This window comes from Mus musculus, chromosome 7 (assembly GCF_000001635.26).
Source record: "Mus musculus strain C57BL/6J chromosome 7, GRCm38.p6 C57BL/6J".
NCBI lineage: Eukaryota > Metazoa > Chordata > Mammalia > Rodentia > Muridae > Mus > Mus musculus.
The window spans coordinates 46261526-46277314 of NC_000073.6; the positions used below are offsets into that span (position 1 = coordinate 46261526).

General features: G+C 51.0%; 1 protein-coding gene across 2 annotated transcripts in view; it reads left to right on the forward strand.

Annotated features, from left to right (window-relative positions):
• The window catches only part of Otog (otogelin), a 70448-nt gene that overhangs the window by 20539 nt on the left and 34120 nt on the right, over window positions 1-15789 (forward strand). For both annotated transcript variants that reach the window (NM_013624.2, XM_017322025.1), the window contains 12 exons: window positions 154-278; window positions 1115-1327; window positions 2510-2702; window positions 4171-4245; window positions 4415-4458; window positions 5718-5871; window positions 7733-7840; window positions 9714-9852; window positions 12181-12315; window positions 12558-12704; window positions 12979-13098; window positions 15094-15210. In NM_013624.2, the coding sequence (NP_038652.2) occupies window positions 154-278; window positions 1115-1327; window positions 2510-2702; window positions 4171-4245; window positions 4415-4458; window positions 5718-5871; window positions 7733-7840; window positions 9714-9852; window positions 12181-12315; window positions 12558-12704; window positions 12979-13098; window positions 15094-15210 (1570 nt within the window). The remainder of the gene's footprint in view (window positions 1-153; window positions 279-1114; window positions 1328-2509; window positions 2703-4170; window positions 4246-4414; window positions 4459-5717; window positions 5872-7732; window positions 7841-9713; window positions 9853-12180; window positions 12316-12557; window positions 12705-12978; window positions 13099-15093; window positions 15211-15789) is intronic.

Consider the following 15789-nt stretch of genomic DNA (forward strand, 5'->3'; position numbering starts at 1 on the left):
GCTCACCTGAAAGTGGCTCAGAGTACATCCTCATGCCGACCCTGTGACCATGTGTTTAGATATAAGCCAATGGCTGCTTGTGTTGGTAGATGTTCTGTGGATCCCCATGTCTGCATGAACAAGTGTGCAACTGTCGCTTTGCCATGGCCACAGGTCTCCAGTGGGTGTACCTGAGAGCACACCACAGTTGTTTGGCAATTCGTGGAAAACCCTGTCTGCCTGTGTCCCGCTGGTCCCTGGCTCTTTGCTGGACCCCTGCGATGTGCATCTGCAAGCTGGTGAGGACTGGGGTCCTGGGGGGTCCTGGGGAGGCCTGGGGAGTGGAGTGGAGGTGAACTGTTTTGAGAGAGGCGAGATGGCAACCCGAAGTGAGGGTGCTGGTCAGATGCATAGGAGTGACAGAAGGAGAAGCCACAGGGAGGGGACAGAAGGGGACGAAGGCCAGGCGGGTGGGAGGCTTCCTGTCACATCACTGTCACCGATACTCACCTCAGTACTGGATACCCATCCCAGATCCTCACAAGTGTCCAACCAGGTCCCTCCATGCCTGCTGCCCTGAACTCTGCTCCAACCGTGAAAGTGTCCATGCTGTTCTGACACGCAGGTCTGCCCTCCTCCCAAGCTCTGCACCCATGTAGCCCCACCTCACCAGCCATGCTCTTACCTGATTCTGGCTACTTGAATTAAAGTAGCAGTTGCCTAGCCCGCCCCTCCCCAGACTGCCTAGCCTTTCCCTAGGTTTCTCTGTGCCCTACGTTCATGGTTTTTCTACCTGACTAACAAAATTGTTTACTGATTGTCTCTTCTAACCAGTTTGGCTATGTGAGGGTCTGGAATTTGGTCAGCAATTTTCACTTCTGTGTCTCCCTTAACAGACAGATCCTTACCTGGTGTGAGGTAGAATCATTGCATGAAGCATCTGCCCATATTCCTGCTGTGTGCATGCACATGCTCATGTACATACATGTGCTAGTCATAGAAGTGCACACATGTGTGCACACAAATGAATGAACACATGCACGCACATGTGCACACACACGCACACGGCTGAGTCTTGGGGCAGCAGGCAGCAGCAGACCCCTCCCTGCTCACTGACCATATCTTCACATTCCAGCCTCCTATGCACTGCAGTCCTGCAGTGTGCTCACGGGAGAGCTCTTTGCACCCTGCTCTGCGTATCTGAGCCCAATACCCTACTTCGAGCAATGCCGCAGGGATGCCTGCCGCTGTGGGCAGCCCTGCCTTTGTGCCACGCTGGCCCACTACGCACGACTATGCCGGCGCCATGGACTCCCGGTTGACTTCCGTGCCCATCTGCCAGCCTGTGGTGAGTGCCCCACCCCTGTACATCCATGAGAGCCTAGGATCCAGACACAGGTGTCCCTTAGCCCTGGATGCGCTAATGCAGAGCCCTGTGTCCTCCAGCCTGACTGCCACTCGAAGCTGCTTCTCTCCCTGCCAGTGTGGTCTGTAAGCTTAACACTTGGGACATAATTGCTCCACATCCTGTCAGCTTGGCCAAGCTCAACTTAGGCCCCTGCTCACCTCCCCTTCTGCCATCTCCATGGGCAGTTTCCTCCAGAGCCATTTTCGCACTGCAGGAGGATGGGCACACTGAAGAGCACTGGCTCCGAAGCCAGTTTGAGGTCACAGGCACTTTAACATATGTGCCCCTCTGATGCCCCTTGAGTCTTAGTCCTTACTGCCCTGATTCCCTGAGCAAAAAAGAATTGTGCTGGGAGCCAGGGGCTCTGAGTTCTCGTCCAGCCAGGCAGGTAACGTGCTTTGTGATACTGCACAAAGCTCTGTTGGTGTCTGAATTAGTGTCTCTAGAGGTGTTTGGACAGAATCTGTTGTTTCCCAACTCTGGCTATACACACTCAAGTAACTTAAAAATAAAAATGCTCGATCATCCCTTATCCACATCCTGTATCCATGAAAACATCACTTCTAATTGTGGGTTCCTAACATCTGCACTGTTTATAAGCTCATGTGAGCTGGCTTTTGATGAGAATCCTGGGATGGAGAATAGCTGATTCGGGCAGTTACAGTGGATTTGTGGCCTCGGTGCTGTGTGAGGTTCCTGGGGATGGGATAATGGCCTGATGAGGAGATGACAGGCCTGAACCCTAGGACAAAAATGCTGGAGAGAGAGTCTGTGATCTTCCCAGTGAGGGACGCATGCCTGTGTGTGTTCACACACCTGTGAGAGCCATGTGTTTGTGTGTGCATAACAGGCTGAGCTCTGAGCGTCTGGGGTCTTGACCTCTGCTCTTCCCCAGGACCCTTATCTAAGAACAGAGCCTGCTTTTCCAGGCTGATTGTAATGGATGCTGTCTTGACAGATCAGTACAGTGACACACTTCTTTGACCCTGGGCTGCTCTGTGACCAGGGACAGGGCAAATCTCTTACCCTCTCTGAGTTTTATTTTCTTGTCAAGATGCTAAACCCATCCCACACAGTTGTGGGAAGAAGAGAGACCAAGTTTGGTCTCCTTTCTCCCTACAGCACTGTCCTGTGAGGCCACTAAAGAGTACAGCCCTTGTGTGACCCTGTGCGCACCAACATGCCAGGACCTGGCCAGCCCTGACGTCTGTGGGGCTAACGGAGGTGGCAACTTCAGCAGGGAGGAGTGCGTAGAGGGTTGCACCTGCCCACCGGACACATTTCTGGACACACAGGCTGACCTCTGTGTCCCCAGGTGAGTGGCCAGTCTGGAATCTGGGAGAGGTGGGGAGGGAGGCTAGGGTCTGCTCTGGACAGCTGGGCTGAGCCTCTCCTACCCGGGCTTCCTCCCACCAGCATGCAGGCCTTGTTGGGAGAGGCAAGTAGCTCCCTCTGCTGAAACTGTTCCCGGCCTCTCTCTCCTTCCTGTAAAACAGATTGCACCAGAGCCATGACACCTCTCTCTCCTCAGCTCTCTTCTCCCATGAATATCTGTGCATGCCTCAGCCTGCCCAGGACATTTCTAGGCCCTGAAAATCCAACAGAGACCAGAGTAGAGTTTAGTTTTCCAAGTCCACAATCAAAGGTGGAAAGACAGATCCTCCCCCACAAAACAGGCCCTTAGGGGACTAGGGAGGTCAGGAGAGCTGGAAAGCCACACAGAGTGTGAGGCTAGAGGTCCTGGGTTGTGGTACACAGCTGAGGCAGAGGTGGGGGGGGGGCTTAGCAGAAGTGGCCTCTAAGTGGCCCTGAGGTGAGGGAAGGCAGGAGGGAGCCTGAGGTGGGAACTGCTCTGTAGCCTGGCTAGAGGAAGCTGTGACTAGAGGTAGACTGGGAAGAGTGACCCACATGAGTTTAGGATGACTGGCAAGGCTTCTGGGGTCTCAGCCTCAGTTTCTCTGTCTGTGAAATGGTCTATTAATTGCTTGGAGGTATACCGGTTATGAGGAAAAGAAGTCGCTCCCTTTTAGGTGACAAATGGGACTCACTCAGAAGCTTATCACACTGCGGGGCTCTCCAGTAGATTTCAGCCATGTACCCACCAACGCCCTTAATAAAAGCCTCAGAGAGATATACAGGAAAGACAAGGAATTGGCTGGAGAGTTCTGGGAAAGATGATTCCAGGGTCCCTCCCTTGGGTGCCCGAGACCTGGCCAGTTCTGCCCTAAGGCCAGCAGTTTTGGAATCAACCATGAGAACTGTGTGATATGGACATATAGCCAGTGACTGCAGATAAGGATAAAAGACAGAGCGACACCCTTATATCCCAGGGTCCCAGAGAAGAATCTGGGAGACAATGCCTGGGAGGGCCTAGCCTGAGTCTCCAGCCAAGTGTCAACAGTGACCTGTCAGGGCAGATGCTGGGCCTGAATGGCTCTGATGCCACTCCAGAACAGTATCCATTCTAACATGGACTGGGGCCGGGAGGTGGAGCTCTGAGCTGGTCCCTCTGTGCTCTGTCCTCTGAGTTAGGCTGGAGTGTCCTCTGAGTTTTGGTGGAGGTGATGAGTGGGGAGTGGGGTCAGGGAGACTGAAGACCTTTCAGAAACCAACCATGGTCCCCAACCTGGCACTGAGTCCTATGTCTGGCTTTCTAGCTCCCTCGAGACATGTCACATCCCAGGGATTGCTGTCACCTCTCTCCACACACCCTTGTCTGAGAGTGGGCCCTGGGTGTCTTCATTTCCACTCCCGAGTCTGCTCTAATCCTTCTGTTTCCATAGGAACCAATGCTCTTGCCATTTCCAAGGAGTGGACTACCCCCCTGGGGACAGTGACATCCCTTCCCTGGGCCACTGGTGAGCTTCCTGGGTATCCTTTGCTACATGAGAAGTAGCACGCACATTCTTATTCTGTGTGAGGGATGGTGGTGGGGAGGGATAGTAAGTAGGGGCCCAAGGGCAATAGCCTGTGCTGAGTGGGTCCCTAATGACCAGCTGGGCTGATAACTCCCCTGACTCTCTGCAGCCACTGCAAAGATGGGGTCATGAGCTGTGACAGCCGAGCCCCAGGTAAGCAGGGCTGAAAGGGGGACTTTGGGGTGGTGGGAAGTGGCTGTGGAGAAGAGAGTGAAGAACTGGGGTGCTGGTGAGGATGAAGTGAGCCTACTCTAGCTTGCCCTGACACGGGAGCTGGTGTTCTTGAACTCTTGGCAGAGCTCCCAATTTATAGAGTGGTACCCCATCCCCGCTTCAACCTGCTGGAGAGCACTTGGGGATCTGAGAAGTTGCTTGTCTTTGCTAGTCCTGGATTTTTTTTTCCCCCTCTGAGCTGCCAAATATCTCCTGAGAAGAGTTCTGTTCAACCCAGGAGTGGACATGAGGTCCCAGAGATGGAACAGCAGTTTGGACTTTTGAGCTTCTCCATAGCACATAGGTCGGGGGTGATACAGTAGTAAACAACTCGTGGGGTGCCTGGAAGTGGCAGAGCATGAGGGTTAGAGCATCCTCAGAGGGCCCATGGAGAACGGGGCAGAGATTGGCACGGCGGGTGACAGTAAGCATACGCCCAATGGTTAAGAGGAGGCCTGGAGGCTGGGTCCACTAGGTAACTGTAGCCCCGTGTGACCCGCCTCATCCCTGTGAACCGTCATAGATAATTCTAAATCCTCCCTCCTACCCTCATTTCCTCTCCTGTCTCCAGAGCATCTTCGCTTGGGTTTCTCCTGGCTTGGATTTCTTCTTCTTTTGGGTCTGGCTCCTTCTTTCTGTTCTACTCTCTCCTGGCTGTGGAACTTAACTGCCTTTTATTGGGCTCCCTAAAATAATCACTCACACAAGTGTGACTGTGCATGGCAGACTTCGCTGAAGACGGGGAGAGTTATGTCGGAGAAACAGACGCAGCCAGGAACTGACTCTCCCCATTCAAAATCCTCTGGCCACCACTCTAGACCACTCATCTTTGGGTCCCTCTCCTCGTCATTCTGGGACCCTTCCATTCAGTTCCTGCTGCCTTTAGACGGCAGGACAGTCCTCCATTCTATCCTGTGAGAGGGGAGATGCAGGGCACTTGCAATAAAAAGTAAGAGAAGTTGGGGGTGGGGGGTGGCACTCATGGTGCCACCGGCAGTACAGAGGCCCTGTTTACATCGGGTGCTGCTGACGAGGGCTGTCCTGTAGTGTGAGAAGACTTATCTGCTTTGTCCCCGTGATGCGGGGACCCACACCATACCCAGAAGCTGCCCATCCCTTCCAGCTGCCCACACAGCACCACCACCAGCCCAGACGCAGTCCAGCCCAGGGCCTGCGCCATGTAACCCCCTTTCTTCCAGCTGCTGCCTGTCCAGCAGGCCAGGTGTTCGTGAACTGCAGTGAGCTGCACCCAGACCCTGAGCTCAGCAGGGAGAGGACGTGTGAGCAGCAGCTGCTGAACCTGAGCGTGCCAGCACGTGGCCCCTGCCTGTCGGGCTGTGCCTGTCCCCAGGGGTATGTATCTACATGACTAGAAACTCGCCTGCCTGAATCCACGGTAGCAGATCTGGGCACGTCAGGTTGGAGATGAGGATGTCCTCACACAGCCGAGGATGGAGGAGACAGTGTGGCTGTGATGTCTGTGGGGAGCCCGGGAGGAACAGGAGCGTGAGAGCTCAGCCTGGAATGGAGCCTGTCAGGTTCTGCGTCCTGCGAGCCATGGGACCTCGGATGAGGAAGGCGCCTGTTCCTCTGATACTCAGTGTTTCAGCTGTAAAAGGAGCACCTAACACTTACCACCATAACAGGTGGATTAAACAAGGCTTCAAAGCGGAAGCATGGAGACAGGTGTCTGATGTACCCCAAATGCCCAAGGGACCCCATAATCAAAGAGCAGGCACCAGAAGACCCAGGCTAGCTCTTAGCCTCCTTCCATGATCACAGCCCTCCATGTGGCGCCCCTGGAATAATCCAAAAAGAAGACCACACCCACAAGAGCAGCCTCCCTCCTGGGTGTCCAGATGCTGCACAGAGGCTGCAGGCTGCAGGGAGCTACAGGAGCTGGGCTTGTGGCTATGCTGTGTACACAAGGGCCAGTGCTTAGCTCTGCCAGTGACTTTCTCAGGTCTGGGCCAAAGGAGGCCCCCGGAGCCACCTTCGCCCCATGACCTGGCAACGTGGGGTTATGCCGTTCAGTCTGTGCTGAGATTAGTGGTCATTTGGGAGCCCTGGCTTGGGTCTGGCAATGAAAGGGCATGACATGAGGGTCAGAGCTCTTGCAGTGGGTGGGGCAGGACACAGCCTGCTGGAGCTTTACAATGTTTAAGACACCGATGTTCCCTCTGTCAGCCTCAAAGCAGGGAGGAGCTTACTCATTTCACAGAAGACAAAACAGGCCAGGGCCAGAGGGAGGGGAGTAGTCTGCTGAAGGAACCCGGCTCAGACCAAAACTCCTTTATTGCAAGCTCTGCTCCTTGCCTAGAGTGGCAGGGAACACAGTGTGGAGTATGTGCCTGCTCCTTCCCCAGCCAGGGCACTTACCTGCATAGGATCCTTGCTTTACCTACAACCACCCAGACCTCAGACCTTGGAGTGTGTCACTGAAGACCTCTTGAAATACTGTCGTGTTTGCACAAGCCTGCCTCTCGGCCTGAGGTATCTGCAGTCAGGAGCCAGGGTCTTTCACTGTCCAGATTGTGACCATACAGAGATTCTGGCCTGGCCTGGCTCCTTGGTCTGGATTTGGGTCTGCTCAGGCTGCTTGAAGGGTATATATAGAACACTTCGTGGGGAACCCACCTGTACTCCCATGGGGCTCATGAAAGGGGGATTGTGACAGGGAGGCAGTTCTACAATCCTGAAAAGTCCTCTTGATGGGAAAAGGCTCCCAAAGATGCTCCAATACCATCAACAACTCCTCTCCAGGACCCACTGAGCCCACAGTTAGCTACTTCTGCACCCTGGTCAACATGTCTCTAAGTTTATCTAAGAATGCACAATGCTGGGCATTGCTCTGAAGGACCCTGGGCTATTATAGGGATGTCAGTAGCTATTCCAGTTTGCTTTCTGTTGCTGTGATAAATCACCCTGACCAAAAGCAACTTGAGAGAGGAAGGGGTTTATCTGGACTGTACTTTCAGGTCAGCGTCCATCACTGAGGGAAGTCAGGACAGGAACTCAAGTGGTCGCTGAAGCAGAGTCATGGAGGAATGCTGCTAACTGGATTTCTCTGTAGCTCATGGAGAGCTAGCATTCTTATATAGCCCAGGCCTACCTGCCTAGGGGTGGTGCCACCCGTGGTGGACTGGGCCTTACTTCATTGTGACAAATCTAGAAGGAATGCTCTTTTGACCACTGGCTTACTGTGTCCCTCCAGCCTGCTCAGACATGGGGACGCATGCTTCCCACCAGAGGAATGTCCATGTACCTGGAAGGGGAAGGAATATTTCCCTGGGGACCAGGTAGTCTCTTCCTGCCACACCTGGTAAGTCCCCGAGCTGGCTTCATGTTGTTTTTCCTTCACCAAGTTCACATTGACTATTAATAGAGCTTGTTTATATGCACAAATATAAATATGAAATAATACTTAGAATATTTGTTATTATTTGCATGAATGGTCAGACATGTCTATGAACATATACACTTGAATATTTGTAACCATGATAATGTGTTTGTATATTTAGATGAACAATATATATATATACATATATATATATATGTGTGTGTGTGTCATATATATGCATGTGATTGAACATGCATATGGTATATATACATACATATATATGCATGTGAATGAACATACATGGACAAACATGAAAAGGCAGGTGCCAGAGAGTTGAATTAATTCAGTAATATATCGGTAAGGATTTACATATGCATAATGGTGAACTTACATATATTTATGTGCATATGCATCTATCATATATGTGCAAAGCAAGTGATTATGTATTAAATATTTGTATGCTTGTATTCACTTGAATGAAGATGTGTGAATATGTGATTTATGTTTTGCCTATGAATACAGAAATGTTCATATTAAAAAATGAGTATATATGTGGGTGTATTTCCACATTGTTCATTCAGTAATATCGGCACACATATACAGAAGTGTGCACCCAGATTAGAACCCAGATTGGTTTCAATGGTGACAGGCTGGGGCCCAGGAGCCTAGCAGAGACTCTTAGAGAGGTCACTTTAGAGAGTCATCCAACCAATGACAGCTGGCCCCCAGTTCCTGTCTTATGTATAGTGGAAAATGCTCCATTTTTTCAGCCCAGAGGATGTCTTCCCATGCCAGTAGTATGGTCACAGTCAAGACCAAAAGCACAGACATTTTTGTATAAGCAGTGTGTGTGTGTGTACCATCAGAGCCATGGCTGTCCGACTTAGGAAGCCCCAGGGTGGGATGTCAGGACTCATAGCCCTGTGAGTGTGTGCTCCAGTGCAGGATCTCATGGCGGGTGGCCCAAGGTGACTGGTTGGTTAAATTACTGAGTCTAGTTGGTTTGAACCTGTCAGAGTGAAGTCTTCAACCTTTTAGTTCTGCCTTTAAAATACACTTCTAATGTGACTGTGCCTTCAGCTTTCAACTGCCATGAGTCCACCCTGAGCCCCTGCCCTCTTGTCTCTAATTCGCTGCAGTCCCCTCCCAATTGGCCTTTCCCTCCCTCTGGCCTCCAGAGTCTTCCTCTTGCATTCCTAGGAAGAAGTCACACCCTCATGTGGCCTGCTTGGACTTATACTGCACAGTTCGCCACTGCCCTCCAAACCTCTGCTGCCCTCTTATCCTTGGGCTGTCCTCTCGGCAGTTATCACCTGAGTAGTCCTCGGGGTCACTGTAGCCTGCACCCCCTTTCCACAATGCCCTTCTTCCAAATGTCCATATCACTAACTTTCTCAGCTCCTTGAAGTCTTTGCTCCCGTGTCTCTAAACACAGCCCAAACACAGCCCAATTCCTAAACACAGCCCAATTCCCTCCATGCCCCAACCTTGCCCCAGCACGGCCTGCCTGCTAAGACAGCCAGGATACCTACTTCTTCTCTAGGAGACAAGCTCCACTAAGCCAAAGGGCTTTTCTTCTGTTTTGTTCACTGATATTTCTCAAATTCTTGGAAGAATACCTGAGATGTGTTCACCACCAAGGTCTGTTGAATGAGTGAAAAAATAAAGAAATGAATGAGTAATAAAATGTGCAAACATTCTGCCTCCCTGGCCTCCGATGGAGGTTGCTATGCTTGCTGACGCCCTTCTTTGGTGCACACACGGTGTGCATTCAGCAGGCAGTGGCTTCATCAAGAGCATCCCAGTATGGTGTAAAGTGTGTTCTGTGAGCTGTCTCTGTGTGCGTATGTTCCAGTGTGTGCCAGCGGGGCTCGTTCCAGTGCACCCTGCACCCCTGCGCCTCCACCTGTACCGCCTATGGGGACCGACACTATCGCACATTTGACGGGCTTCCGTATGACTTTGTAGGGGCGTGCAAAGTGCACCTGGTCAAGGTGAGTTACGGGGTGTGTTTACACGGCAGGTTCCGTGGGCACCTATAGTAACTAGGGACCAGGACCTGTCAGATGTGTGGTGATCTGGACCCCGGGAGGATGCATAGTTGTGTGTGTGTCGGGGGGAGGTCTAAGCCCTGAAGTGCTAACTTCCGGAGACAGCTTCCAGAGGAGTGGGTCAGGGTGAAGGAAACCGTATTTCCTGTGTACTCCAGCACAGCTTTGGCCCATTCATCCTGATGTCCTTTTCTGCTTGTGAGGGAGAGCATTCACACCGTTGCAGCTTTGGTCTACTGATCATCTTTGTGGGTTCTCCCACTTAATTTCCACAGCAGTGGACAGGTTGGGATGGTTGTCCTCAAGTGAGAGATGTGTCACCCTTGGCCTGGGGAAGTTAGGGCACATGTTTGAGGTGACACATCTAGGTGGCCGCAGAACCAGGAAATAGGAATAGGAAAGCGGTAGGCTTCGGAAGTCGTGCACTGAGAGTCTTTGTTCACATAGAGGAAGAGGATCTGGGCAGCCCAGTGAATGTAAGGAGAGGGCATACCAGCAGGGTTGGGGGTTGGGGGTGGGGGCAGGACAGGAGATTCCTGGAGACACTGATTTCCTTATGGGCATCTGTCTCATCCTGTGAGGGTCGGCAATCACTGTAATGACAGAGCTGAACATGCACTTATTATTGACTTTTGTGGTCAGAGCTCGCACATGCTGGCAAAGTGGAACCTCTCACGGTGTCTTGCCTAGGGACGAATGTTGTGCTGGAGTCTTTCACGTAATGTCAATAACGCCACGAGACACATACCACTGAACCTGTGCCATTTGGTTTTAGTTTTGTTATGTGTCTATGTATTTGAGATGAAGATCTTGTCATATTGCCCAAGATGAATCCAGATTCTCAGGTTTGAGTGAGCTCTGTCACAACCTCCTGAGCAGACGGAGGACAGACATGAACCATGGTGCCCATATTGAAAAAAAAACAAGAATTTTAATTAGTTCTGAGATAGAGTCTCTGCCTCTCTGTCTGACTCTCTCTGTCTGTTTGTCTCTGTCTCTGTCTCTGTCTGTCTGTCTGTCTGTCTGTCTGTCTCTCTCTCTCTCTCTCTCTCTCTCTCTCACACACACACACACACACACACACACACACACACACACACACACACTGTTTAGGTTATATAAATAAGACGCCACAGCTTTCTTTTCCCATTTTATAGTGTGCCTTGGGTATTATTATCCACTGTCAGTACACGCTCTGGTTTTTACTTGTTTGTTTTTTGTTTCATTTTGTTTTAAGACAGAATTTCTCTGTGTAGCCCCGGCTATCCTGGAATTTGCTCTGTAGATTAGGTTGACCTCAGACCCACAGAGTTTCACCTGTTTCTGCCTCCCAGGAGCAGATTAAAGGTGTGCACCACCACCTCAACTGTGATATGTTATTTTTAATGCTGGTTGGAATGTTCGTCACAGAGAGTATATTACCACATGGGGATGCATGAGTTTTAGCTCGGTGGCAGTACTTCAGGGATGCAACAAAGACGTATGTGGCTACATCTCTTAGTTCTTAGGAGTGGAATTACTGAAGAAAAATGGTATATATTTAATATATTATTGATACAGGCAAGCTTCCAGCATAGACCACTTATATGTAAGGTAGAATATACAGTCTGTAAGACATCTTATACAGTATGCAAGACCATGTGTCTCCTCTCCATCCCTGTTACACCAATTCACTTACTCATTCATCTCTCAGACCCTTTGGGGGAGACTCACCGCCTGCTAAACACTACACTAGGTAGCCAGAAAAATGACACTAAACATCAGAGAACTGAAGAAAGCTGCCCAAAGCCACACAGTTGATGAGAACTATGTTCAGGGCCGGGGAGGTTGCTGGGACAATAGAACTATTGCTTTGCAACATGGGGGCCTGAGATCATTACCAGAAGCCACATAAAAGCTGGGCTGAACTTGTTGTGTGCCCAGTGCTGTGGAGGCAGAGACAAGCAAATCCCTGGGGCTCCCTGGATTGACCTAGCCAACTTGGTGAGTTCCAGGCCAGTGGGAGATTATGCTTCACTATCAAGGTGGATAGAATCCAGCAATGTCATCCAAGCTCATTCCCTGGCTTCCACAGTGCATGTGCATATGTATCTGTGCACAGCTGCACATGTTACACACACATGCACACGTGCACACAAACCCCTCCACACCAACACTCACAAAAAAATAAATGGGTGAAACATTCCCTTAAAGTCCACATCCCTTCTCTTCTGTGCTCTTCATGGGACGTCTCCTCTCCCTGGCTGTACTGGCTTCTTCTTTTTTCCTCAGAGTACATCCGAGCTCAGCTTCTCTGTCATGGTGGAGGATGTGAACTGCTATGGCTCCGGCGTCATCTGCAGGAAGTCCATCTCCATCAACGTTGGCAGCTCACTCATCATCTTTGATGACGACTCCGGGGATCCCGTAAGGGCCTGCCCTGGGAAGGGTTGTGCACAGATGGGTGGTGATGGAGTTGGGGAGGGTTGGGATCAGGAGTTCCACTGAGGCAGAAGCTCTGACTGGGTTCTTCATGAAGGGTGGGAGCAGAGGTCAACCTCAGGGTGGAGGAAGGGGGAGATGTTGGTGAGGTCTTTGGATGGGGCAGTGACTCATGGCCACTTCTGTTAGACTTGGTGCTGAGGGACTGACTAATTCTATCTCTCTAGAGTCCCGAGAGCTTCCTGGATGAGAAGCAGGCTGTCCACATCTGGAGAGCAGGCTTTTTCACACTGGTGCATTTCCCACGGGAACACATCACCCTCTTGTGGGACCAGAGAACCACTGTGCATGTCCAGGCGGGCCCTCAGTGGCAGGTAGTCATGAGACTTGAGTGCCACAGTCTCTACCATTGCCCTGGGCTGAGGCAAGCTGCTGCTGTGCTTGGCTGAGCTGCTCCTCTCTGAGGGGCTGGGAGGAGCACAACCCTGTCCTGTCCATTGCTTTCCACTCTGTTCTGGCACCGTTCTCTGGCCCTACCCTATCCTTCTTTAACATGCTCTCTGCAATAGCTTCTGGATCAATAGTCTTGGTGCTGCAGTTCAGCCCTACTAAACTCTCAGCTAACATGGAGGCTCTCTCTCATCTCAGGGTCAGTTGGTGGGCCTCTGTGGGAACTTTGACCTGAAAACCATCAATGAGATGCGGACCCCAGAGAACCTGGAGTTAACAAACCCCCAGGAGTTTGGAAGCAGTTGGGCTGCGGTGGAGGTAAGGCCTTCCAGAATGGCTGGGACCCTTTCTCTCTCTGATGGATCATACAAATCCTGGACCCAAGCTAGGGGAGAAGCCCATTCGTGCTAGGCTCTTCCTGGGAATGTCCTCTGCCTCTGCCTGGTATCCCTAGCCTAAGATTCTATCCCTGACTCACAAGGCAAGCAGCCCACCTTGACCTTGGCCAAACTCAGGGAACTAGTAACATATTTGGGAAGAGATAGACTTCCAAGCCTAGACAAGAGGGCCACCTAATTTGGAAGGCGGGACTTGTTGAAGTATGCCAGGCTTAGCCACCCTCCCCATCATCACTACTTCATAGAGAAGGTGAGACCGAGGGTGGGATTTAGCAGATCAGTCATTTTAAACAGGTGACTATCAGAGTCACGGCCTCGGAGATGGAGAAGATAAGCAGAAACACAGGGGTACCCATGTGGGTTAGGAGATGCCCGGCACTACCAAACTGTGAGTTGTCAGGGAAACAGCTTTGAACTGAGAGTAGGAGATTCTTGACTTATCCTTGGGATTGCTGGACGACCTTAGTCTTCTGTTGAAGTAAGGGGGCTGTGTCAGTAGAAAACCCTCACCAGTCCCAAGAGGCTGCCTGCAAGGTGTGATTGATTAGTTATGTCTGCCTTGGGTGCAGCAATGGGGAATGGGGATAAGACTTTTCATATATGGCTTGTCTGCACTGGATGGATCTTAATTTTTTTTTTATGGGAAGGTAGATGGAGACAGGGCAAGGCATAGCAATTGGGCATGGCATCTGCTCTCATTTTAGAAAAGCTGAATGGATGCCTGATCTTATATTTGTGATATACCTAACACTGATCCACTGATCTTCACTGCTGGTAACTTCGGGGATACTGAGTAGTCAGTGCATAAAAATTTAGGCCTGGAGAAGGAGGGCCATCTCTGGGGATGTCTACATTAAGCATCCTTTGCTGTGCAGCAATGCTGCTCAGTGTGACACCACTAAGCAACAGGTGTCTTAGCTCAGTTCCTGCTGGTTAGGAATCAGAACATTGAGCCTGGGGTCTGTACTCTCTGCCCCATAGGCTGCAGACAAAGTGGACAGCCAGGTCTGGGATCTCACTCAGAGCATCCATATGTGGGTATCTGTGGGTAATTTCCATTCCTGGACCTGTAGGCTCTCAATAACAGTCAACCAGAGACCACCCTCAGCTCTTAGAAGCCACTCATATTTCCTGTCATAAGGAGTTCACTGAATTTTTTTTTAAACAAAATCTCAAGCATTAGATTTTACTAAAAAAATAAAAAAATAAAAAAAGTAAAGACTCAGCTCAGAGATAGAGAAAGCACCCAGCTGACTTTCCTCCTCAGCCAACGTCCCCAAAGTTCTCCTCCTTCCCTTCTCAAACACCCTTCAAACTCAGTGTCCCTCCCTTCTACTTCCTGTGCACCTCTCTATTTGTCCTCCTGGCTCCCTCACACTCTGTTTTCCCCTCTCTGTTCACTGCCTGTCAACTGCTGGCTTGCTCTGTCTCTTGACCCATGGGTTGACGTTACTTAACCCAGCTTACAATAAGCAGAAAGCTCGTGGATGAAAGGTGTGTGCTAGGGCTGAGCCACACCACAGCTAGAAACAGTTTTTATCTTTTCCAGTAAGTAATACAATCTCGGGGTTCACAGTGTGATCAAATATCCTGCAACAGTTCCCAACATGGCTCCCTTCTTTCTCACACACAGGCAGTAAGGGAGAGGCTCTAGCGAGGGCTCTGAAACCTCAATCTGACACAATCACGTGACTGCAGACTCATAACTTGGTGTGTCCCCAGATCCTTTGGTGTGTTCTCTTGGTTGGAAGCGAGTTGGAGGCTCCTCCCCCTCTCCAGGGGAGGGGGTTAACCAAGGACCTGGGTATCAAGCAGGCAGTTTCAGGGCCCCTATATGACCAGACAAAGGCACTTAAGGAATAGGGAGAGCCTTTGTGCTCAGTGCCATAGGCACAGCCTTTCCTTTATCCTTCAGTGCCCAGATACCCCTGATCCCAGGGACACTTGTGTCCTGAATCCTCTCCGAGAACCATTTGCAAGGAAGGAGTGTGGTATTCTGCTCAGTGAGGTGTTCGAGACCTGCCACCCAGTGGTGAGTGCCTCCTTGTGGTGAGTGGACCCACCTTGGCCCCTCCTAAGTCCATCCAACCTTCCCAGGACCCCTTCTACTCAAAGACCCCCTTAAAAGAGGAGAGACCCATCTCTTCTCTGACATTCTCCTGCCTCAGCTCTGCTCAGGTGAGCCTTCCCTGAGTCCCTGATATCCAGGGACAACCAGCCATGCCTCTGTGCTCTCGGCCTGGCTCTCCCTGCTTGTGAGGAAGTTCTGCTGCAGAGTGGGCACAGACTCCTTGCTGGACCTCTGCCATTTTTGTGTCCTCCATAGAGATGGGAACTGGGGCTCAGCTCCACATGGCTCCTCCGGGGCTTCAAAGGCCATTGCAGACTAGTCTTTGTTGTCTTCAGCCTGGGTGGGCAGGTCCCACTCTGTCTGTTTTTTAGTGGTTCCCTACTTCCCTGGGTCCAATGTCCTGGGTTCAGGATGAGTTTCATAAAGTGGGTATCTGCCAGTGCTTTCCAAGCTGGCTGCCTCTCCCATATCCCTCATTCTATGTGGACAGCTCACCCTACCAGTGAGCATCTTTTATGTTGTGCTGTCACAAGAAAAGAG